The sequence below is a fragment of the Podarcis filfolensis genome (assembly GCF_964270895.1).
Source record: "Podarcis filfolensis genome assembly, chromosome: 5".
In the NCBI taxonomy this organism is placed as follows: domain Eukaryota; kingdom Metazoa; phylum Chordata; class Lepidosauria; order Squamata; family Lacertidae; genus Podarcis; species Podarcis filfolensis.
Genome location: NC_139608.1, coordinates 60,991,430 through 61,017,650, shown reverse-complemented (window position 1 = coordinate 61,017,650; position 26,221 = coordinate 60,991,430). Strand labels below are relative to the sequence as shown.

Here is a 26,221-nt window from a genome sequence, read left to right as displayed (position 1 = left end):
TGGACTACCGCAATGCACTCTACGTGGGGCTACCTTTGAAGGTGACTCGGAAACTACAACTAATCCAGAATGCGGCAGCTAGACTGGTGACTGGGGGTGGCCACCGAGACCATATAACACCGGTCTTGAAAGACCTACATTGGCTCTCAGTACGTTTCCGAGCACAATTCAAAGTGTTGGTGCTGACCTTTAAAGCCCTAAACGGCCTCGGTCCAGTATACCTGAAGGAGTGTCTCCACCCCCATCATTCTGCCCGGACGCTGAGGTCCAGCGCCGAGGGCCTTCTGGCGGTTCCCTCATTGCGAGATGCAAAGCTACAGGGAACCAGGCAGAGGGCCTTCTTGGTAGTGGCGCCCGCCCTGTGGAACACCCTTCCAGCAGATGTCAAAGTGATAAACAACTACCTGACATTCAGAAGACATCTTAAGGCAGTCCTGTTCAGGGAAGTTTTTAACGTGTGATTTTACTGTATTTTTGGTTTCTATGGAAGCCGCCCAGCCACTCTGGGGAGGCCCAGCCAGATGGGTGGGGTATAAATAATAAATTATTATTATTATTATTATTATTATTATTATTATTATTATTATCTGCTTGCTTTGAAGGCTGAGGTTTGGTTCAGTTCATTGGGAAAAGGGAGGTTTCTCATGCTGCCAGTCAACTAATTCCTTTATCCAAGAGATGGATGAGAAGGGGCCTTGAAGCCAGGGATGAGTTAACTGGACTATTGTTGTCAGCATAGGTAAAGGTAAAGGGACCCCTGACCATTATGTCCAGTTATGACCGACTCTGGGGTTGTGGCACTCATCTCACTTTACTGGCCGAGGGAGCCGGCGTACAGCTTCCAGGTCATGTGGCCAGCATGACTAAGCTGCTTCTGGCGAACCAGAGCAGTGCATGGAAACGCCATTTACCTTCCCGCCAGAGCAGTACCTATTTATCTACTTGCACTTTGACGTGCTTTCAAACTGCTAGGTTGGCAGGAGCTGGGATTGAGCAACGGGAGCTCACCCCGTCGCGGGGATTCGAACCGCTGACCTTCTGATCGGCAAGCCCTAGGCTCTGTGGTTTAACCCACAGTGCTATGAAGTTCCACTCACAGGACAGGACTTTCAGATTCTCTTCTTCCTGCAGCACCCCTAATGTCTGCTCTGGAGCATTGGGGGAACCTCCAGAGGAGATTGAGGAGGGAGAGCGTGAGGGGCTTCAAGGGGCAGTAGATAAAAGGGCAGGCAGAACCATGCTCACATGAAGCTGGATTTAGACCTAAAACAACACTGAATATTTGATGAACATTCAACATCAAAATCACAGAGGATTTTGAAGAGAATCTGTAGGAGAAATTTTGTTTCAGCCCTTGTTTTAGTATTTCAATCTGATAGCGTAAGAATGCAGCTTGAGAGGAGCATATTTGGGGTCATCTTGATATTTCCATGTTTATGTGCAGTAACAGTTGAAATGAAGTGCTATGTTAAATGACTGGTTACATAGAATCCATGAACTTGAATTGAGAGTTCACCAATATCACCTTTCCCTCCTACGCAATCTTCAGCTAAAGGATCTCTGCCAGCAAGAATGGCAAAGAACCCTGCATGAAAACACCGAGAGCTATCTTCCAGTCAGAATAGGCAGTTCTGGATATGTCTCAGTGTTATTAATGTTCAGAATATTAGTTCTGGATATGCTTGCTAGTTCTGGATATGTCTCAGTGTTATTAATGTTTTCTGGTCAGTTCTAGCACACAGGAATCTGGTTTCATTTCGGATTCAAGCTATCTCTCTCTACATGAGCTAGCTCTGGTGCACTTTCCTAGCCCCTGAATAATCTTACAGACAGTGGTTTGTTCTTTGGGGTTAGTGAGGAGAGAGCTTAACCACAAGCCGAGGTTTGAACGACATAATAAGCCAAACCTTGGTTTAGCTCATTGTGGTATGGCACTAAAAACATTTGTGGAGGAGCAAAGTGTTTGCATGTTCCTCTCTGGGAGCCTGCACATTCATGCAATCCCTGTAAGATATAGTTTGGTTTACCATGCTGTGCAAATGAGGTCAGTATAAGGCAGCTGTTTATATCATTGTAACCAGACTGCAAATACCTTTAAACCAAACTACTAAAAGTTTAGTTCCATCGTACAAATTGTCAGAAAATACAATTTATTATACTGTATTTAATCTTTTCTCATAACTGACACTTTTTGTTTAATACACTGATTTGTGATGCCAAGAACACAGAAAAAAGAGCATTCAAACAGCTATTTGTGGAATGCTATCATTTTTAATTGGTTGTCCTCTGGTTCAAGCTTTGTAGCAAATATTCAAAAGGCCGCATGATTCTTCAGCTCAAATTCCTTGGCAAGTATTTTATATTTCAATCCAAATGTTAGAAGGGTTGCTCAAAGTCGGAGAATTATGTCTAGAAGCAGCTACTATAAACTGTGTCCTTATAATGACTTCAGCTATTCGAGAATATGCAAGCCTGCAAATGTATAAGAATTACTAAAAATGTCTATTGTTCATTAATGAATTACACTAATTGCAGCACAATTCAAAATGGTCTAAAAATACACATCACAATTACTGTCACAAGCGAGGAGCTCATTCAAAGTGTTCATTGGCTATGATGAGAAGCATCTGAATTAACACCAGAGACATAAGTTATATTTCCTGTTTTGCTTTTGTATTGATGATAGAGCATTAATTATCCAACCATAGATATTTGCTCTGCACTATGAGGCTTCAATTATTCACCACTCTAAGAGGGAAGATATTCTTGAAGCTAAGGATTTTTTCCTGGAAACCTATGTAACCTGGAACATTGGAGTTATCTTTTCCTTATATCCTCTCACTTGAGGAGAACACAGTAGGCTTTGGAAAATAAACTTGTTGACTGAACTACTGAACTACACTGAACAAACCACAATGCTGGAAGCCATGAATGTTGTTACCTAGCCCAAATTTTCAACTGGTGGCTGTGAATGTCTTTATCATGTATCAGTTAAGGCTCAATATTACTGAATCTTGAAGTTGGTTCTCTAAATACATAGCAATAATTCCTAGAACAACCTCAACTCTAGACAATGGGTGCTTTTAGACTGGTACTATATTGGTGTGGGATTCAATCACATACCAACAATTTCAGGTTGTGCAGGTACAGTTGAACGTCTTGAGCAACAAATTCAGTGCCCTCAAACATTTTTTTTGAGATAATGAAATGGCTGAAATACATTGGAAAGTGTATTTGCTTTGATGTCATCTAACCTCTCTGCAAACAAATCAGAATGGATGCTCAATAAACAGGTCATCCGGAGGTGCTCAACACCAACCAAATTCCATCAATTTCAAATCAAATATTCCAAATGCTTCTTTCCTCATCTCCTCTTACCACATGTTCTACCATAAATTTGTAACTAATTTAGTAAAATACTCTTTAGTTTATAAGTTGATACAGACAAACAGATGCTTCTCTGAAGGTACTTTGGTCATCTGAATGGTTTCTAAGTGCTGATAGAGTCTTGGCAATTCCCTTGCAAAGACACGCTGAGTATTCCTAAGCATATTTTCAGAAATCAAGGCACAGTTTTGACTTCTTGCAGCTCATTGCCCATCAGTCAACTTCAGTTTATCTCTTCTTATGGTGAGACTACCTTTTAGGCAACTCAGACTGCATGGAAGGACACAGTTTTCTGACGTTCAGTCAGTGCAAGTACACCCACTCCACTCTGTTCAGGGGGTTCTACCTATCCCCCAGAAAGAATTGGGGGGTGTATAGGGGGAAGAGAGTGGAGAAACCACATCATGCTAGCTGAAGTCCTTGCAGTGGTTTCCACTAGCATGCTGGGTTAGTTGAATCCACCACGAATCACATTTATGTATTTGGAAAACTATTGTTATTTAAGCATCCAATGAAACTCATGAGGGGGGGGAAAGCTAGCTAGTCAAGAAGTACTGGCTAATTTCATCAAAAGGCAAATGAAAACACATCTTAAAGTACAAATTGGGCAAAAATTAAATCTATGTTATTTAATTTCATATTATAAAGCACTGCACTATAAAGCAGAAGCCTTTATTACGACCACAATTTAACAAGGAACAGATTAAGTCAGATGTTACAGGGCCCATATAATAATAAGCTAGTGAAAGCAATAAAATTATACTGCAGAGACCAGCTTAGAAATGACAAATATAGAGCAACACTGGCTAGTATTATAAGATGGAGGACAACCAAACCCTGGCCAATCTCTTCATATTTTCTGACACAGCTTTCTAAGAATATTTTCTCCACATGGATCTATATTTTTTAATTATAACTCAGAAGCTTCTAAAGTAATCTACCTCTGATTCCTTGAAATATTATGGTTGCTGTATGTAGAGACCTAATAAATATAAATACAAGCACAGAAACAGAAATCTTAAATCCTGCTGTTCATTCAACTATATGTAGTAATTGCTCACACATTTGCAGAAGCGCTTTCTACAGAGACACCTCCTCACCTACATTTGAAACTGACAACAGCACATTTCTATATTCCTGCAATTCTCCTGATTCAATGTTTCTTTGTAAAAAAAAATGTAGCTTTTAAAATTATCTTAAAAGGAAAGTTGATTGCTTAATTGCCTGCAACAATATTATTTACAGAATCACAAAAAAATCGTATGTCCCTTATAGCAATATTATGCTATAAAAACATCCACCTGGAAGCTGGAAAACCATTCAATTCTATACATAATCTGAAAGAGAAGTCATGGTTGTAGTAGTAGTAGTAGTAGTAGTAGTAGTAGTAGTAGTAGTAGTAGTAGTTAATATTGTTGTTGTGTTGTCATAGTTGTTGTATTGTACCACACCCATCTGACTGGGTTGCCCAGCTACTTCTGGGCAGCCTCCAACACACCAAAGGAACACACCAAAACATCAGACGTTAAAAGCAACAGGGCTGCCTTCAGATGTCTGCAAAAAGCCATATGACTGTTCATCTCTTTGACATTTGACAGGAGGGCATTCCACAGGGTGGGTGCAACTACCAAGAAGGCCCTCTGCCTGGTTCCCTGCAACAACACTTCTCAAAATGTGGGAACTGCCAGAAGGCCCTCAAAGCTGGACCTCGGTGTCCTGGCTGAACAATGGGGGGGTGGTACTAAATCAAAACAGGTATTTTTAACTAACCAACTGCTTTAGTCCAACACAGGCAAATATGTCCACCAAGTTATTTATGTAAATCTGATGATATAGAGACAGGGACACAGAGATTCTTGGAGGGCAGAAAGGATTGAGAACCTATAGGAAGTACCCACTTCATTATTATTATTTTGGTGTACACTAATAAGCAGTAGCTGAGCCCCAAATTTTAAATGCGCGAAGCAACCATAATTAGAGGTATTTAAAATAAAATACTAAAATATAAAATAAAATACAAAAAAACTAAAAATTAACCATCTTCAGTAGATTTAATTGGAATAATATGTATTATAATGCTGAATACTTTGGTCTCTGACAGTGTCAAAAAACTAGAAAAACCAACGTCATCCTTCAAAAAGTTGGGAGGGAAAGGACTAATTAGAAATGTAAGACATTCTAGTGCTTTAAGGATATTTAAATTTTCCACGTTATATGCCCATTTTCTGTGTGAAATGAAAAAGATTATTTGGTATTGTTCGGCTTAGTTAGCAGTAATAGTTAGCATTATTGAATTATATTAGATACTTCTGGGGTTGTGCCTCGGATGCTAATTATGCCCATAGTTAGAAAAAAATCCCAGAATAATTTTAGACAGGTATTAAATCATTACTTTCAAGTTGCGGTACTTCAAAAATAGTGCTGCATTGTTACCATGCTGATTTATTGTTGTGGCCCAAACTTACAAAATGATAGTTACAAAGAAATCTAATTGGAGCTATCTTTTCCATAAAACTATATTTTCAACTCTAACAGGAACTGAATTTGGTGAACACAGTTTGCTGGGTCTTTGCAACCTGAAATAATCTGCTACTTTAATAACCTTACTGTGGCATGTGAAACTGGCAATTATTCATTTTACCATGAACTACTGAGTGGGGAACATTATAATGAATCGCAAATTGAGTAACTCTGGTTCTCAGGAAAAACATTGCTTCTCATTTCAGATGGAGCACTCAGGGCTTCTACTGAACGTTACTTTTTTCTTCTTCCATTAGACTGATTTTAAAGGCCTTGTAATGAACTTAGAAAGTATTTTAAGCAGCAGATAACCAATGACGTGACTAAATACAGATTGTTCCATGTGCATCTCTGAATAGAGAATTTTTATATAAATATTATATGGTCATAGAGCAGATTGTACTTCCTCAAGGTAGAATGTCAGTTGGGATCATTTTTTTGCAGAGCTGGGCATGCTACATTGAATCTGCCTACGTTTATAGTTATTGGGAAATTGCCAAATGATGCAGGCAGCTCTGGGCTCTCTGTCCAAATTCTGGTTATGCTGAAAGCTCTCCCAAAATTCTGATACAATAGCTGCAATAATCAAGTCCATTACCTTGAAATAGACTTGTTGGCATTAACTTGTTCCAGTAGCCATTCAATGGAGCTCTTAACTAGCCAAAGAAACTACTCTATAAGCAAATGAAAATCTCAAGTTGTACCACTCCTTCCCACCTATCTTCTCAGCATGCTGCAGTTGATTCAGGAAATCTTCAGTCAAGCTTTGTTTCCAGTTATGTCTGGACCAGGAAACTATGGTTGCAGTCTTGGAACAAGCTGGATTTTAAACCAATTCAAAAAAATGGCTTAGGATCTTGCCTTGTTCTGAACCAGAGTTTTCCAGTTTGGACATAAGCGGGAACTATTGCTAACCGAAGACTCTGTGGGTTCCTTTGGGAATAAAGGCAGGATGACGATGACAATAATAATGGCAGCAATGCATTGAAAAGGGAGAAGGGAGTGGGTGGTGTGAAGATGAAACAGGTGAGCACAAGGCCTGACGGTCAAGCTAGACATAGACTTCCTTACTAATTGCCACCACCGAAACAAGTGGTTACTTGGGGCTTATCCACACTTACGTTTCCTCTGCTCATTCCAGGCATAGTCTGCATTTTCAGGCTCCATGTCTGAGTGTCTTGATGCTCTGGAGCTTTCTCCAGCTCACTCTCTTTACAGCTCTTTACAGCTGAATTGGAGCAAACAGCAATCCATGCAAAAACCCAAATAGCCGTTTGCTCCAATTCAACTTTAAAGAGTGAGGTTTTGCAGGGAAAGATTTGGAGCAAAAACGGGTATTGCTTGGACACGGAGCTTTAAAATGCAGGCTTGTGACTGTGAAGGGTGGAACAAAAGGTGGGACAAAAGGTAAGTGTGGACAAGCCACCAATTACATTTTGTCTCCCAGATGGCAAGGAGTTTCTGTTACTGCACCAAAGTCTACAAGGTGTGTGTGTGTGTGTGTGTGTGTGTGTGTGTGTGTGTGCCTTGCTCCTCCATACAGATATATGCTCACACAGATATATGCCTGAACTGCACATTTCTGCTTATTTCAAACAATATGATATAAGACACATTGCTTTTATGCAGCAAGAATAATGTGGCTGTAGGTATGACAGATACATGCCTGAAGTCATCTCATGACCCGATGGACTACACAGAAAGAGGATATATTCTACATATTTGGTGCAAGTTTTGAAAAAATAACAACAACATATCAAGGTTTGGAAATATTTCCACAATTTCCAGAGATACAGGAATGTTTACATTACATGTTTAGGTTTGATCTGAAGGATTCAAAGCTTAAAACAGTGGAGTGTATCTTACAGCACGTATAATGATCCATACCTGAGCAATGGCTGCTTTGGATAAGAAGGCTGGTCACTGTTTTGGGCGGTCTGAGGCTTTTTCGTGACTTGCTTATAAATATTCCTTGCAGTCACTCCAATCCACAGCATTGTAGAGAGTGTAGAATAATGCAATACTATGCCAACCTACAATGAAACAGTGTCAGTTAATAAGGATCAACAAATGGCTGCAAAATAAGACAACATTCTGTTGCACATATATATATACAAGCATGCTGGAACATTTGCAAAGCGAAATGATTGTGTGGTAGCTTTAATAACTTATTTGCTTTCCCCTGATTCATAATTGCCCACACCTGAGAAAATAAGTAAGGTTTTTTATCAAACAGAACACACAAAATGAGCAAAGTTTCATTAGGCGTTTTCTTATGGAGAAAGGCAAGTACAAGCTCAGCTTGAGACACTTTTAAAAAATTATATAATTATTACTTTATTGGAGGTTTCCCAGCTTAACAGTCAGATAAAGTTTCAGAGGTCACATGCAACCCATGCTGATGGCTTGTAATACTTCTCTTGTAAACAACATCTTTTTCTGCATATGCAACCCGCACAGGCCCTTTTCTTGCTGTGTTCTATCGCAGAGAAAATGAAAGGGTGGACACAGGAGATAACGCTCCCCCAGGACCCTGTGGATATACCCACGAGAGGGCTATCCCCTTTTGTGGAGGATAATAGATTTTACAACCACTCAGAAACATGACTGTGAAAACTACTCCCTTCATGGGCACAGTTCATGTTTGAATTTAAGCCTCTTGAATTAAACTTGAATTGATTCGCTAAGCTTTGCTGGCAAGCGGATAATGGACCTGCTACTGTTTTGCTAATTATGCTGCATGTAATGCAAATTAAATGTATAGGGTCAATGAAAAAGCAAGCTCCTTCTGTAGTTTTATACCATTAACATTCAATTTAGCCTGCTGGAAAGATTAGAGTGGCACATCCTCAATCTTTCCCAGGCCTACACAGCAACAAATTACCAACCAGAACTGTTGGTCTGGTACATGGCCTTTGTTGCCCAGTTCATTGACTCTTCTCCACTTCCACCAGGATGGAAAAAAAATCAATGATATATATTTTTAGTTCTTAAAAACTCGATGTTGTTATTTAAATCATATTTTGGAATATTTCAGCCCCATAAAATGCCTTTAAAATAATATTTTTTATAATTTATTTATTGATACTTATTCAGAGATATACAAAAATACATTCCCCTTGCAAAGTATCTTTTTATAATATACTAGTGTAAAAAAAAAGGCAGAAAGGAGAAAAGACAAGCTTAAAGAAACAGAAAGTAAGAGAAGAGAAAGGGTGAAAAAAGATTAGAGAAAGAGAAAGTAGAATAAAAGGACTTCCAGCTCTCTGTCACGTAGCTAAATATAGTAGTCACACCTTAAGATCCAACCATTCTATCTTCTATAAACCAGTATTTTTTTCAGTCTTCAAATCCAGATATTACAAGTTCATTTTCTCTTTCACGCAGAAAGTCCACAGGAAATTTCCAATCTTTAATAAATGCCAGTAATGATTGTTCTCTAATTAAGCACTTTAACTTTGCAATCTCACAAAAATAATCTGAGTTAACATATCTGAATGAAAGAGTAACACGCAAGAGTCTACAACACTCATGACTCTATCAAACATACTGAGTTAAAGTCTGGTTTTCTATGTAAAAGAATGAATAGGAGGCAGGGGGACATGACTTTTGAACGTGAAACTCACACAAAAATAAGGCTGGTCCAAAATGGTTCCCTCTCAAATTTTGCCACCACTTCTGCAGAGTCACTTTGGGGATTTTCAGACATGTGTGGTAGAGCCAGAGGAAACTTGCCAGCCACTGAAAACCACATTTCTTCCCTTTTTTTCACCCAGAGGGCCCATTTACCATGATGCTACATCATCATGTAATAGCATGGCAAGTTACCATTTGGGTTAAAAAAAAGTTAATAAAAATAGTGGTTGGTAGCAACTGCCAGGCAAAGCAATTACAGGAGCAGGACCACTGCTGTGAAAATAAGGGTGAGATGGGAAACATTTCAGCGGATTAATTAATTAATAATAATTGTGGTAAATTTCTGTAGCAAGTATGTTGAAGACTGTAGGTGACTCAAAAAACACAACTGGTAAATATGGTTATAAAGCCACACACACAGTTACAGACGAACCTGCTGGTTGCAGGTTAGTGGCTCATCTGTGGCCGCCGGGACCACATAACACCGGTCCTGAGAGATCTGCATTGGCTCCCAGTACGTTTCCGAGCACAATTCAAAGTGTTGGTGCTGACCTTTGAAGCCCTAAACGGCCTCGGTCCTGTATACCTAAAGGAGCATCTCCACCCCCATCGTTCAGCCCAGGCACTGAGATCCAGCGCCGAGGGCCTTCTGGCGGTTCCCTCATTGCAAGAAGTGAAGTTACAGGGAACCAGACAGAGGGCCTTCTCGGTAGTGGCGCTCACCCTGTGGTACACCCTCCCTTCAGATGTGAAGGAAATAAGCAGCTATCCTATCTTTAAAAGACATCTGAAGTTTTTAAAAGACATCAGGGAAGCTTTTAATATTTAATGCTGTACTGTTTTTAACACTTGATTGGGAGCCGCCCAGAGTGGCTGGGGAAACTTAGCCAGATGGGCGGGGTATATTATTATTATTATTATCATCATCATCATCATCATCATCATCATCATCATCATCATCTTAGGCCAGCATCTTGTTCTCAGAGTGCCCAACCAGATGGAAAGCACACAAGCCCTGAGCACAGCAGCATTCTCATCTCCTGTGGCTTCCAGCAACTGGCATTCAGAAGCATACTGTCTCCAGTGGTACCCCACCTGGAGAACTGTGTCCAGTTCTGGGCACCACAGTCTAGGAATCTGTGCAGATGAGGGCGACCAAGATGATAAAGGGTCTGGAAACCAAGACTTATGAGGCATGGTTGAGAGATATGGGTATGTTTATCCTGGATTTTTTTTTTAAAAAAAGACTGAAATCTGATAGTGACATGATATTCATCTTCAAATACCTCAAGCTTGTTTTCTGCTGCTCCAGAGGGTAGGCCCCAAACCAATGGATTCAAATTACAAGAAAGATGATTCCCACTAAACATCAGGAAGAACTTTTTGGTAGAACTGTTTGACAGGGGAATGGACTCCATTAGAGGGTGGTAGACTCTCCTTCATGGAGGTTTTCAAACAGGTTGGATGGCCACCTCTCAGGGAGTCTTTAGCTGTGACTCTGGCATTGCAGGGGGTTGGACTAGATGTCCCCTGGAGTCCCTTCCGAGTATACAGTTCTATTAGTCTAACAATGGAGGTAGCACATCAGTAAGAAATCCCTCTATTATACAAGCCTATAGATTAAAAAAGCTTCCCCATCCAAAATAGCAAACAGCATTAAACATTGTCAGTAGGAGGAAGTGCAGAACCCTAAAAGCTGCCAGTGTTAAAAGTAATAAAACAGCTAAAATCCACCAGAAAAACATTGGGGGGGGGGAGGAATGTCTTCACCTGATGAATTCTCCCCTAAATTTCCACAGATGTGAATTCAGGGGTGGGGTCTTTAACGTGACAATTGCTCCTGTAAGCAGATATAAATTATATTGCACAAAAGGCAATGTAAGCAGCACGATCAGATATTTTGGAATATGCTGCTGGGTAGTAAAAAGGGTCTATGTAGCTGGCAAATGGATACACTTTAATTGCAAATGTATGAATTATAAAGCCAGAAACTTGATTTGAGCCACTGATTTAAAGTGGCACATTTCCTCGGTGAATTAAATTGCCTTGTTTTAAATCCTACTATCTCTGACTCCCACTTGTTCAGAGTCTGGCGAAGGAGGGGAAAGCACGAGATAAGCCAGTAAGGTTTTATGAAGAAATGGCAGGCAGCGCACTGATCAGAAGAGAAAGCTTCCAACAAGTAACAAAGACAAAAAGAGAGCAGCTGAGCAGCAGGGGAGCTGTCCAGGAGGCAGCTAAAACTAGGAACAAGCCTAGTTGTAACAGTCACTTCCAGGAAGCAGCTGGAGGATTAACACACACAACCTAGCTGGCCTACCTTTATGTCCTAAATTCTGATTTTTAGAGTGATATGGTTCAAAAACATACGTAACTTTGAAAAGTATTGAGGAAGAGCTCAAGAACACAAATCTGTAATATGGACTTGCTAGCGTTCTGTTAAGTTTTCTCCTTTTGGGAGGGAAGGGGTGCGAGGCAGATATTTTGTTAGAGATCAGCACAAAGTTCATACACTGGGTCAGCTTATTCATAGTAGCCCCGTTCCCTCCCCATGGCAAAACACAGGGAATTCCCATGGAGGGAAAAGAAACGGAAACAAATGAAAGAGAATAATACAGTACTGTCAGCTGGTATATGTTCCTAACTTGTGGCTAATGCTGGCTAGAGTTATTTGATGTACAGCTTGCAGCAAGAACAGAATCACGAGTGGCAGTGAAAGCTCTATGATGGGTCTAGTCAGTGATGCTCTTTTGAAAGAGGGAAGCTGACACTGATTAGGACAAATACTTCATTCCCTGCCATAGGGTGTCCATTGGAAAAAGGGTAGGAAGAACCTGGCCCTCCACATCTCCCATCATCCCTGATCATTTGGTGATGCTGACTGGGTCTGGTGAAAGGTCTGGAGGCCCAGAGGCCCCCCAACCCTCCATAAGACCATTCATGGATCCTATAAAAGTGCCATAACAAAACAAATGTTTGTTACCACCTATATTGAATAGGCCTTCCATTAAGAATACAGTCTTCAGGAAAAGCCCCTTAATTCTGAATGCCTACAAGGAAGACTAGACATTTAGAATTACTGGTGATGGCCACTAGCTTAGAAAACTTTTTAAAAAAGAAAAAGAATAAACACAGAGATTAAATTGCCATGATAGCTAAACAGGGCTTCCAGGTTCAGAGACAGATTGCTGGGGACAAACAACGATGAAGAGTTATCATTGCTTTTCTGCCTTATGGCTTCCAAAAAGTATATAGCTTCTGTGGAAAGCAGAACTCTAGACAAGATAGGTGGACAGATCCAGCAATGCTCCTATGTTCACTCTACCTATTAAAGCATGCAAACATATGGCTATTGTCTGCTTTCATGTTTAACAAACAAATGAACATGTTTCTCCTACCCAACCTCTCATCTCCAAGGATACCTCAAGACTGCTCACAGATATGATCCAAATTCAATTTGAAACTTACAATACATACCATTGAAACAGCATTACTGAAACCTAACCCATAAAATATGACTTTAATCACACATGTCTCCAAAGGCCAATATAGTATCAATTCTAACTTCTTCTTTTTAAGGACAAGCTATTTGCTGATGTCTAGCACTGCAACACATCAAGCTCTTTTGAAATAAGAAAAAAAGCCTATGGGGTAGACAGTGTGTCTAGCTGTCAGAGTTGGGTTGAAATTAGTTTAACCAGGAGATTGCCTACAGTGCCTGTACTGTACTACTTGCAAAAACAAGCCAAAGCTTATAGATATGGAGCTTGATGCTTGAGTCAACCTCACTATTCAGCTATCATGGATAGTGAGTGTATATGCTAAGTTTGCCTCTGTGCTTCTTCCTGCCTCTCCAGCTGTTGCCTTTTCCCAATCTGTATGGCATGTAAGGAAACCGTGTACCGCCAGGTACTTTCAGTTTTTCACTTGCTGCAATATGAAGTGGTGGTCGGATATTTTGCTTGTTCTGCATTAGTGCACAGTTCTGCTGTTAGTTTTATGCAATTGCACAATTCTCATGGGACTTTAATCGTATGAAACAATCTGTAGAGAAGAATTTTCCACAACGGTGGCAGATAAACTACTGCAAGAACAAAAAAAATAAAAAAAATAAAAAAAATCTGCCAGTGGCCTGTTCAGAATGAGGTGATTCATTGCTACAGTTCTGTTCTGTTTGGGAGCGATTTGAAAAACAGAAGATGGTTAAGCCCCAGTGCAGAGCAAACCATTGCAAATTAAAACTGCGATCCAGCAGAGATAAAAGTGTCAGGCAGACAAGCCCTATGGCATGTGCAGCCTCAGACCATAGGCCTGTCTAGCTTGGTATTGTCTTCAGTGACAGCTGCTTTCTGGAGTTTCAGAAAGAAGTCTTTTCTAGCCATGCCTGGAGATACTTGGGATCAGACCTGGCAACGTCTGAATGCAAAGCAGTGGCTGTACCACTGTGCGACAGCCCTTCCCAATATATTTCCCTATGTGAAGTCTTGTTGCTTAATAAATCATCACAGAAAGCTAGTGGATGTAATATGAGTAATCAAGTGGTAGAGCTTTTCCAATAGCATACCGCTTTGAGCTATAGGTGAAGGGATTCCACAACATGGTCCTCCACGAAAAATAAGCTCCTTGCATGTAGGAAAACTGCATGTGATAACAAGGATCCAGTCTGCTTTCCTCCTTAACAGTTTGTTTTTGAAGAGTGATGATGGGAGCGTAAGACTTAATTTGATCCAGGACTCAGGGCTTATCCACACTTAGCTTTCCCCCTACTCTTTCCAGGCACAGGTCCATGTTTAAAAACCCCGTGTCCAGGCATGTCCAAAATATGCTCTTTAGTGCTCAGTCGGAGCAAATGTCAATTCAGGTTTTCCACAGATTAACACAGACACGAAGCCTTAAAGCGTGGACTCTGCCTGGAAAGAGTGGAGGGAAGTTGAGTGTGGATAAAAGTGCTCAGTCCTGACAGGAGACTGGTGCTTCCAAATTCAGTAGCAGTAGTAAGTCCGAAAGGATTTAAGCCTGAATGGAAACTGTAGTTTTCAATCCAGTAATAGCACCAGCTCCAGAAAACATAAAGGGTTAAGGTGGACAGGCATACCTATGAGTATCTGAGGAATACAGGACTTATTTCAGTTTGGTCAGATTTTATACCTCCAAATCTATTCACGATTCCAGGGAACATCTTTTATTTACTTATTTATTAACCTACCAGTAACTTCTCACACTAAAGTGAAGAGAAGAGAAGAGGGGAAAAGAATGTATCTGATAATACATCAATCTAACATAACACTTATGGAAAAACAAACAACACACCTGCCCTATATCATTAACTATACTTAAATAACAATACTTAAATAAACTGGTCCCATCACCTCCTGGCAAATAGAAGGGGAAGAAATGGAGGCAGTGAGAGATTTTACTTTCTTGGGCTCCATGATCACTGCAGATGGTGACAGCAGTCACAAAATTAAAAGACGCCTGCTCCTTGGGAGAAAGGCGATGGCAAACCTAGACAGCATCTTAAAAAGCAGAGACATCACCTTGCCATCAAAGGTCCGTATAGTTAAAGCTGTGGTTTTCCCAGTAGTGATGTATGGAAGTGAGAGCTGGACCATCAAGAGGGCTGATCACCGAAGAATTGATGCTTTTGAATTATGATGCTGGAGGAGACTCTTGAGAGTCCCATGGACTGCAAGAAGATCAAATGTATCCATTCTTAAGGATATCAGCCCTGAGTGCTCACTGGAAGGACAGATCGTGAAGTTGAGGCTCCAATAATTTGGCCACCTCATGAGAAGAGAGGACTCCCTGGAAAAGACCCTGATGTTGGGAAAGATGGAGGGCACAAGGAGAAGGGGACGACAGAGGATGAGATGGTTGGATAGTGTTCTCGAAGCTACAAACATGAGCCTAACCAAACTGCGGGAGGCGGTGGAAGACAGGAGTGCCTGGCGTGCTCTGGTCCATGGGGTCACGAAGAGTCGGACACGACTAAACGACTAAACAACAACAAATACTTAAATAATAAACAAAGAATGCATGCACACACTAATTAGCGGATAAACAATTATTTTTCCCTTTTAGCCTCTCCACCCCAGCCAAAAGTCTGGTGTAAGGCCAGCTGTTTCAAATCCATGCTGGGTGGGTCTTGCATCCGTCTCCAGGGATGTTCAGACATCTTTCTTCTCCCTTCAACACTGAGCAGTAGCAAGGCAAAGCAGGAAAATGATAGCTAAAGTTTTGCCGGCTTTGCAGTTGGTCTTGCTACTGCTGCCCTCCTACTGATGGAGGTGGAGTTGCAGCACAGAAGGATTCCTGCCTGGGAATTTATCTTTCCACCTTGTGTCAAGGCCAGCAGAGGCTTCAATGTTTCTGAGCACGTGTAGGTTGCCTTTCCTTGAGTACAGTGGTACCTCGGTTTACGAACAGCCCTGTTAATGAACTATTTGGTTTATGAACTCCACAAAACCCGGAAGTAGTGTGCCAGTTTGCGAACTTCATCTCGGTCTACGAACGGAAGCCAAACAGTGGAAGGGCACCTGTGGCAGGAGGCCTCATTAGGGAAAGTGTGCCTCCATTAAAGAACGGATTTGGTTTAAGAACGGACTTCAGGAACGGATTAAGTTTGTAAACCGAGGTACCACTGTACTGAATAGGTTCAAGTAAGAATACGAACGGGGGGGGGGGGGAGATTTATAATCCAGGTTTAAAGTGCATGGCTGCTTTAACACTGATGTGATACTTGCAGGAAGTCTCAGTGGGTTGAGCTGTTGTACAAATAATGTGTGAGAGAAAAAAGTAAGGTCCCTTTTAATAGCACATGGCAGGCATATCTGTGTGCGCCTGGAGTGCTGAAGTGTCTGAAATCTGAACATAGCACATGTACCAACATGTGATAAGCAAGCACAATACACACCCTAGTAAAGTCAACAGCAAATCTCCCATTGGTTCTAACACCATGTGTTTTAAAAGAAAGTTATGAGAAGGCGCATTATTTGTGCATGCCTTTAAAATCTGTTCGCCATCTTCAGAGACAGCTTAAGGACTATGTGATGTGGCAGTTGCTATGGTAATGACTGGTTTCATTATTGATTACCCAAATAAAAACTTGTGTAAACCTACATAACATGCTGGCATGTAATGCTCCCTTGGGGAACCTTAAGTTGTACTTCTTTTCCTTAGTCAATTTTTTTTCCTCCCTCTCTCTTTCCCTTTCCCTCTCTGCATTTTTATTTCAGGGTTTTCCTTGGCTATGAAAAATCTGTGTGAACACAACGGTAGTGAAGTATCCACATTATCTTCTGCAGATCAACACACACATTTCACAAGGACCTTTCATCTTTCCCCCAGCTATTGCTCTACTTCCTGGGATTTTTTTTATTTTCTCAATACTAAGTTGCTATTGCAGGGTAGATGAAGTTTCACCTACAGCAAGCACTTCCATTCCAGTCGCAGGTGCTGTATGGCTGCATGAATGTCGCAGGCAGCTATTGGCCAGTGCCCATACCGTTTCTACTGTTCCGTGACACACTTTCCCTGTCCATGCCTGTCATGGTATTGAAGGAGAATGAAAGGGAGGAGGAGAGACAGGCAGAAGAAGGGGGGGGCAGGAAGTGGCGGTGGAGGAAAGAAGGGAAAGCCAGGAGGAGGGACAGCTCACAGATGTTGGACCAGAGCCTCAACACTGCACAGGAAGTTCTGGCACAGACAGTGAAACAATGCCTGTTCCGTCTGCCAAGGAAAGGAGAGTATTAAAGAGGAGGGGACAGAGACATCACATGAAAATTCCATGTCTTTTCTGTTGGAGAAGGGGCAGGCATAAGGCACTCCAAGAATCTGAGCCGGAGGATTCGGATGCATGATTGTAACGTGCTGCTTGTACATATGTAAAATAAAGACTGTATATATGTATCTCTGAGTGAACAGAGGCATTTCACAATGCCTGTATCACTTTCTTAAAGTTTCTTAAAAACTTATTTTTATACCCAGAATATGAAGAGTATATGCCCAGGGTATATGTCCAGGATATGAAGAGAGCTTCCCAAAGTACTACTTGAGAAGGAGTATTTATCTTGCCTTTTAAAACTGAATACAAGACAAAAATGATGAACGCCACCAAATATAGCCTCTGTTGTAAAACTCTGCCCTGCTATTTTGCCAGCTTAAATATATATATATATATATATATATATATATTTAATTTTGTGCCATGTGTTCTTCTTGCTATTTTTTTAAAAAAAGTGGGTATATGAAGCTATGTTAGTCACATTCAAAACTCAAGGATCAGATTTTGGCATTTAGTTGCAACTGCCTGAAAATCTGTGTCTGTTGTGACTGGGTGCAAAAAACTCATCTGTGCTCAGTTCAGCATGAACAGTCAGAGCAGTCACATAAGCAGCTTAGCCTGTGGCAGAGCCGTTTAAAGTCAGCATAGGCTTTTGAAAAAAAGGAAAGGAAAGGAAAAGTGACTGCCACAGAACCATATGTTTGCCAAGGAGCAAAACCTGGCCATGATTCTTTTTGAATCTGGTTCCTTGACCCACCCCCCCCCCCAATTTGGGGGAAAAAATCAATTTTTCATTAGCATATTAATGCGGTTACTTGCAGTCTGTAAGGTAACCCACCGGACTCTGATTTGAAAGGCTTTTGTGCCCTTGTAACTGCCTATTTGTAGCTGCCTAAAAACTACCCTGCTATCCCTCCTTGCAAAACCACAGATAAAGAGAACGGCGATTAGATTTGCCCCTAATTAACAGGCACCAGTGTATGTATTAATAGATATGTATCTCTGAATAGTGAAAAGAAATATGTCAGATAATAACATTCAACGTTTCGCCAATATCAAGGCTTTGCATTTTCTACATTAGTAGATAAGCCTGTGATATTTTAGCACACTATCTTACAAAGACAGGAGATTTGCCATATATGTCTCAGTTTAAGGTCATAGCAAGCAAATGCCAATGGTTAAGGGAACTGTAGAACACTAATTTGCATGTTTATAAGTGGGAAGAGAGATGAAAGTAACCTGTGTTGACTATGGCTCATCATAGGCTAATGTACCAGATTATTTATCTTGGGTTGTATTAAACTAAATTCTACTCAAAGTAGACCCAGTGAAATTAATGAACTTAAGGCAGTCATGCTATTTGATTTCAATAGGTCTATTCTGGGTAAGGCTAGCATTGGCTACAACCCCTATTATTTATTTTTTCAATTTATTAATTGTCTTTTATCGGTCATTATCCCAGGGCGGTATACAACACTTAAAACAACACACTGAAGAAGACCACTTAAACATTAAATCAGCACATAAAAAACCTAATCTTATACAGCTGAACCACAGCAATACATCTGATCATGAACCACATCAAAGGTGATCATCATGATTGTAACAACTGCTGTGGAATCTCCCTGCTGAGTACTGTGAGGAAAGCCTTTGACCATGTAGTTCTCAACAGATTACTCACTGACAGGGTCTATCCTGAGTCACAGCATGGTTTCAGAGCTCAGAGGTCAACAGTCAACATGATTTTCTCACTGCACCAGCTGCAGGAGAAATGCAGGGAGCAGACACACCCCTTGTACATTGCCTTCATAGACCTGATGAAGGCCTTTGACCCTGTCAGCATAAAATGACTCCTTATACTGCTCAACAAGAAAGGATGCCCATCTAAGCTCCACAAGATGATTGTGTCCTTCCATGAGAACATGCATGGCACTGTCCAGTATGATGATTCATCCTCAGAAGCTTTCCCTATAAAGAGCAGCATGAAACAGGGCTGCGTTCTTGCTCCAACTCTTCTTCTCCCTGTTGGTCTCCTATGCCTTCAGCTCAGCAGAAGCCAGTGTGTACTTCCATTCAAGGAGTGACCGGGGGGGGGGGTCTGTTCAACCTGACACATCTCTACACCAAGACAAAGGTGTGGCAGGTTCTTATCCAAGATATGTTGTCTGCAGATGATGCAGCCCTTGACAGCACACTCTGAGGAAGCTCTACAGAGACTCATCAACCGTCTTGTCCAAGACTGCAAGAAGTGCTGCCTGATGAAGCCCAACACAGTGGTTCAGCATGTCACCAGCAATCCACACATCAGCATTGGTGACCACATGCTTGAGATGGTAGAGCATTTTGACTACCTGGACTCCATCATAACCAGCAACCTTTCCATCAACACTGAGTTGGACAAGCATCTTGGCAAGGCAGCTATGGCAATGGCTCACTTTTCCAAAAGGGTTCGGGAGAATGGGATGCTAATGACCAATATCAAGATGAAGGGCTATCAGGCTTGTGTGTTGAGTATGCTGCTTTATGGAAATGAGTCATGGACGATTTACACCTGCCAGTAGCAACGCCTCAACGCCTTCCAAATGTATGATCAGGATGATTTGGGGCATCACATGGCAGGACAGAATCTCAAACAAAGATGTGCTCTTGCAAGCCCACATTCCCAGCATGCTAACACTTCTGTCTTAATGACGCCCACGCTGACCCAGTCATGTCCACAGAATGGAAGATGGCAAGATCCCCAAGGACGAGGTATTGGGAGCTGCCGTCAAGCACCAGGCCTGTTGACAGACCAACTCTGCATTACAGAGATGTCTGCAAATGTGACATGAAGGCTGGCAACATTAACCCCATCGTACGGGAATCCCTTGCAGACAACCGCAGTGCCTGGAGACAGACAGGCAGGTTGTGTATCCCCAGCAGTAACCAAGAGAGGAATGACTGCTGGGAGGAGTGCAGAAAGAATAAATGCCATGGTGCATTTGCAGCAGCAAAACTAGAAACCTTCATCTGTTTCACCTGCAATAAAAGATGTCTCTCCCTTCTTGGTCTCTACAGCCACAGCAGGCACTGAAACTCTCCAATCATTTGACTTTACCACTGCTCCATTGTCTCCCGAGACAGGTGGATGCCAGCAACCACTTTCTTCCCTACTGCACACAGATATATCTCAGCACACATATCCACTGAAAAACACATTTATATAACACACCATATATTCTACAGTAACATTTTAATTGGGGTGGGAAATCTGTATCAGCCCAAAGCCTCCGTTCCCTTTTAAGCTTAAAAAAGTTGTCTTCAGAATTAATGTATGCATAACATTGTGTGTTAGCATTATAGTTATATAGACTTGTATCATAGATACCTAAATGAGAGTTCATTCACACTCTCACTATCAGTGGGCTAGATCTGAAGACAACTGCCTATTTGACAAAAGGACACACATTTCAGAAATTAAGAGGGGGCAACCTGAAACCGTTATATAGTACTGGGATATGGCATTATTAAATATTTCTACTGAAGGACATTCTGCAGCAAAACAAGCAATGTTTGCTGGAGAAGATTCCAGATAAACAATCACATTACTAAGTGGGCATGGCAACCGCCCTAGACATGCCCTGGTTGATAAAGGATGACATTCAGGCCCAATTCAAGACCCATCTCTGTCACCAGCGTCTGATATGCACAAGGCAAGACTGAGTGATATGTACCTTTCCAAACTCCCCAGAAAGTCCCTTATCACACCTCTGATCATTTTAGTGATGCTGTCATACAAAGCTTAAACTATAGTATATAGATGTCCAAGTTACAAATAAAAAAACCTCACACAGCCCTGCCCATATCTTCAACCGAATTATTTTCAATGTAAACAACCCTGCTGGATTAGACCAGAGCTCCATTTAGTTCACAATCCTGTTTCTCATGGTTGACAGCCAGATGCTTCCAGAAATCCCACAGTCAGGGTGTGGTGGCAATGACACTATCTCAGCAAGTGGTATTTGGAGGGGGAGACAGAACCATAATGGCTATTAGCTGTTGACAAGACCAAACTTTTATGAATTTGTAATCCCCCTTTAAAGCAATCTAAGCTACTGTCCACCACCTCTTGCGGCAGTGCATTCCATCCATTTCATTATACACCAGCTGAGCAAACTACGAAGCACTCCTAACTTCCCCATCCCTGCCCACACCAGTCCTTACTCGCTCCACCGCACAAGGTACCAATTGCTGCACCAGCCTGGAGCTGCCACACTGCTCTAGCCAGATAGCATCACCTGAGGCTCAGTTGCAGAAGCAGTCTGCATTACTCTGTTAGCTTCTTTTGCCTGTACTGAATCTACTTTTCATTTTCACCGAGAGAGGGATAAACACTTGCCTGTATCTTCTTTTGCTGTATCATGCATGACTTTATAAATCAGTTATTGTGTCCTGTTCCCTTGGTGTGGGTGGGTGGGTGGGTGTATATGCACGCACACACACCCCTTAAATTCCCACCAAAGCTTTAGTCTTTCCTCACAGGGAGATGCTTCAGCCCGCTGATCTGCACCTGAAGCTGGGCAGTCAGAATTGTACAATGTACTTCAAATGTCCCCAGACCATATCTAGTACATTACTAAGCAATCTCTTCCTAGGGCTCCCTAGCCAGGGCTTTGCCTTTTTCACAGCTGTTGGAGAGATGCTCCCTCAGGGTTCATGACGCAATGTGTGTCCCAGCTTTCTTTTCTGATTACTTCCTGCTTCTTCCACAGCCATAGTCCTCCCACAGATAGCCACAAAGCACTTGCAATTTTTGCATAGTACATTTCTTTACCACCACACTCTTGCCTGGCAGAAGCAAAATGAATCAGTGAGTAGGGAACACTGAATTCAGTGTGATTTAGGCCGGGTACACCCCACATACATTTAAAGCACACACACACCGATCATAGAAACTACAGTTTGTCAAGTGATGGGAATTATAGCTTTGTGAGGGGTAAACCATTTCTACGTGTGTGTGCTTTAAATGTATAATGTGTACACAGCCTTGCTCTTGGGATTTTAACATTCTCCTAGGGCTTAGGGTTGCAATTTAAGAGACTGAGCTGCAATACAGGAAGCCTCCGACGTTAACTTTCCTCTCTGCCAGGAAGCCACTAGGTAGCTTTACGAGTTACACACTCTTGCGTCCAACCTGAAAAACCACCTGCAACATGGACCTGATCATATTGACCTTATGCAAAGGGTTATTGAGAACTTTATTGATAAGTGTCTAGCAATGCAATCCTATGCATGCCCCACCCTCCATTGGGGCCTACTCCCTAGTAAATGCATTTAGGATTTATCTATTTTTTTTAATATTAATGGTATACTGATTTTTAGGGGGGGGGGAGAGAATCTTCTCCAAGTGGTTTGCAAGCCATATATCGAACAAGCAATGAAATACAACCATAAAAATCACAAAAAAATCCAAACAATATTTCCAAAAATTCCAAATAAACCATTAAAAGGCAAGAGGATAAAGGCTAATTCCACACAAGATAACATCAGGTCAAGTTAGTTGCTAAAGGCAGCGGTAAAGAGGGAGGTCTTTGAGGCCTGCTTAAAGCCTGCAAGGGATGGGCTCATCCAAAGTCCCATGAAACTGCATTCAACAATTGCAGTGCCACCACTGAGGAGACCCTGTTCTCAGGCCATACAAGCTGAAAGATATTCATAACAATATGACCAGACCATATTGAGTGCCTTAGTCCCATCGCTCTCTGACTCTGTATCAAAGTTGGTGCAGCAGTGACCTCATCTGCAAAATGCACAGCTCAAGGCTTCCTCAGAGTGAGCCACTGAGGGTTCTAGGCAGTAGAGGCTGGTGTCCATTGGGACTAGCACCGTAGAAAGCAAGGAGACTAACAGTAGGTGAAGGCAGAGATTGTAATAGCCACAGCTACCCCATGACTGGTTGTAAGTAAGAAGGCAGGCAGGCTGTGGGGTACCTCCCAATTCTCCATAATGGGCCAGTCTCCAATAGCTCTAGGGTCTCTTTCTGTGAGTCAATAGCTAGGAGACCTTTAGCAATCCATGGATGGCTTAGGAGACCCTTTCTATCCTAAAGCTCTATATAATTGATTGGACTGTGGGGGAGGTAAGAAGAGACAGGATGAAACTCACTCTCACCCAGCAGCAAACTCCAGCTTCTGCACTTTCACTTAATTCAAGGCACAGTCTATTTTTAAAACAAGATGCCCCAAAGTGTACTTAATAATAAACACACATTCGAGTGCTGATGACATAATTTAAAAGGCTTAGAAATACTCAACAAAGAAAGCCGCTCTTAAAACTTGATCTCAAAGAGATCTACAAATAATAAACAACTCTCAGTATATTTCTAAAGCGAGGGGGGGGAGGAGAATCACTTGTAAATAAAAACAACGCAGAAAGAAGTTAATAGACTTGAGAGAGATAATCCTAAACATTTTTGTAAGTCCTACTGAAAACAGTATGATTTACTTTCAAGTAAACATGGTTAGGAATGAGCTGTAAAACAGTTCCCCATGCCTAGAAAGACAGATAAGATCTCCTGGCTGAACTCTGGCCCTTTAGTACTAAGAAAAATCTTTACATTTTCCAAACAAACAGCAGTTGAAGATCAATGCATCCATCCATATACATGAAGAACACTTAAGGTCATCAATATGTGCAATTCAGTTTTTGTTCCATTATAAAATAAATGCTAATTATAATGCATGCACTCACCGCTTGACAGATAATTGGGTATTTTACACGATTTATTCCACCAGCAAAAACAGCAAAAGTGAGAGCAGAATGGAAACAGAAGTTGAGAAGCATGTGCCAGCCTTTCCTGCTGATTCGAATTGTGCTGTTTGAAGTTAACAAAAACAAAGTCATATTACTGTTGTGAAAAGCAACACATAAATCATAACAACACATTGAATGTACAGCCCTGAATTCCAACCCAGGAGTCCTTCGGGTGACCAGAGGAGCTTGGGGGTGTTTCAGAAACTGTTGAGCCAGAATTGTCATTTTGCACCAACAAGCCTTGCTTTCATAGAGGAAGCATTACAAAATTGCAGTGTTTGAGCCTCAACCTCTTTCTTGGGTCACTTTCTCTGCGTTATTTCACTGAGTTCTTAACACCACTGGCCTTTCAATACATGTTAGCAGCCATGCTATTACCTAACTCCATGATCCAGTTATCCTGCAATGACTCAGATGCAAGTGAAATCGTTTGTTTAACCAGGGGCTACAGGGGCAGGCAGGCAGGCTCTCTCTATCCCTTTGTTTTCTTATTTTAGCATTCAATTAGCCCTTTGAATGTGTAAACAAAACAGAGCCCAAAGCAACTTTGAATGAGGTTGTTATGCAAAGAAGCTTTCAGAAAGATGCACTACCTACAGAACAAGGATTGTGGCTTTTGCATTAGGCTTAATTAACAACAAAGTCAACATTTATTTGGCTGTTGCCTTTCTGTCCCACTTTCCCTCCAAGGAGCTCTGGGCAGTGGGGTTCTCAGGCAATCTGTTACCAAGGCTGGCTCTTGTGGCCGTTCAGCTTCAGAACTGGAACAGGCAATGCATCTCTACGGCATTCTCTGAACTAAGCCATGTGCTATAGGAAACAAATGAGCTCTCAAGCCAAGTACTCATGTCTACTCCAGTGGCATGCAATTCCTTCTCACGTAACCCTAGAATCTGGAATGACCCAATGAAGCAGATTGTTGGAAGGTTCAGGACAGACAAAAAGGAAGTGCTTTTTCATGCAGCACATGATTGAATTAGGGAATTCAACTGTGATGGCTTTAAAAGATGGTTAGATGAATTAATGAAGAATAAGGCTACCAAGGGCAACCAGCCATGACGCTAGTGTACTACTTCTTGATTGTGGGCTTCACATGGGGACCTGGTTGGGCATTATGACAAGAGGATGCTAGACTAGATGATTTGGATTGATCTCTCAGAGTTCTTCTAATGTTCTTAAGGGAGAAGCAGCACAACTCATTCTTCATTGGCTACAGAGGCCCTGACCGAACAGGAAGGAGACCTACTACTTTGCTTGCATACCACAAAGGTTGCCTAAGTACTGGGCTTTATTCTAGAGCATAGACAATGGAGGAAGTAGCTTGATAAACAGACATATTGATTGAGATTTTCAGTGCATATTGCACACTACTGTATGCTAGAGGAGTACGAAACACCCAATTAATCAAGCATAGACAAAACTAAGCAAGCAATACATCAGTTATTGCTGATTTATGTTTATAGAGTACAATAAAACAGCATTTCTATGCCAATTACTTATAGCCAATCACATAAAATGACACCCATACACAAGTAGCAAAATGCCTATCGTGATGATGAGTGGTGTGTGTGTGTGTGTGTGTGTGTGTGTAGCCTGTATGTTGAGAGAATCCCTGGAGACCACTATAACATAAGACACACAAGGGACCTCACCATAAAAGTGTCCTCATGTGCATTGGAAGAAAACTAAATTATTCACACCAATGGGAAAATTTAAATGCTTTCATTGCAAGGTAACATCCAGGTGGGAATTTCCAGTATCTGGTGTCCCTACCACTCAGTCAAGGCTGCTCCTGTCTGAATAGTCCTACTGCAGATAATATTTAATGATCCCCACTAGCGTAGGAATGGGCCATCCAGATGTTGCTAAGCCACAACTTCCACCATCCCTGACCACTGACCAAGTTTGCTTGGGACTGCTGTGAGTTGTAATTGATGTCTACAGGACCACAGACTCCCCATCCCTGCACTCAAGTGTGACAGGATGTTGTCAAGCAGCTTGTACAGATAAGATGACAACTCAACAAAATTTAAAGAATGCATGGGCCGCTACACAAGTTACAGCAGAAAACAGGTACATTTAAAGAAGTCAGCAGAAGCCCAC

General features: G+C 41.5%; 1 protein-coding gene across 3 annotated transcripts in view; it reads right to left on the bottom strand.

The window, feature by feature from the left end:
* Positions 1 to 26,221, bottom strand: part of ADGRA1 (adhesion G protein-coupled receptor A1) — a 313,062-nt gene that overhangs the window by 35,834 nt on the left and 251,007 nt on the right. For all 3 annotated transcript variants that reach the window (XM_083616838.1, XM_083616839.1, XM_083616840.1), the window contains 2 exons: positions 24,056 to 24,179; positions 7,795 to 7,940 (listed from right to left, as the gene is read on the bottom strand). In XM_083616838.1, coding sequence (XP_083472964.1) covers positions 7,795 to 7,940; positions 24,056 to 24,179 — 270 coding nt within the window. The remainder of the gene's footprint in view (positions 1 to 7,794; positions 7,941 to 24,055; positions 24,180 to 26,221) is intronic.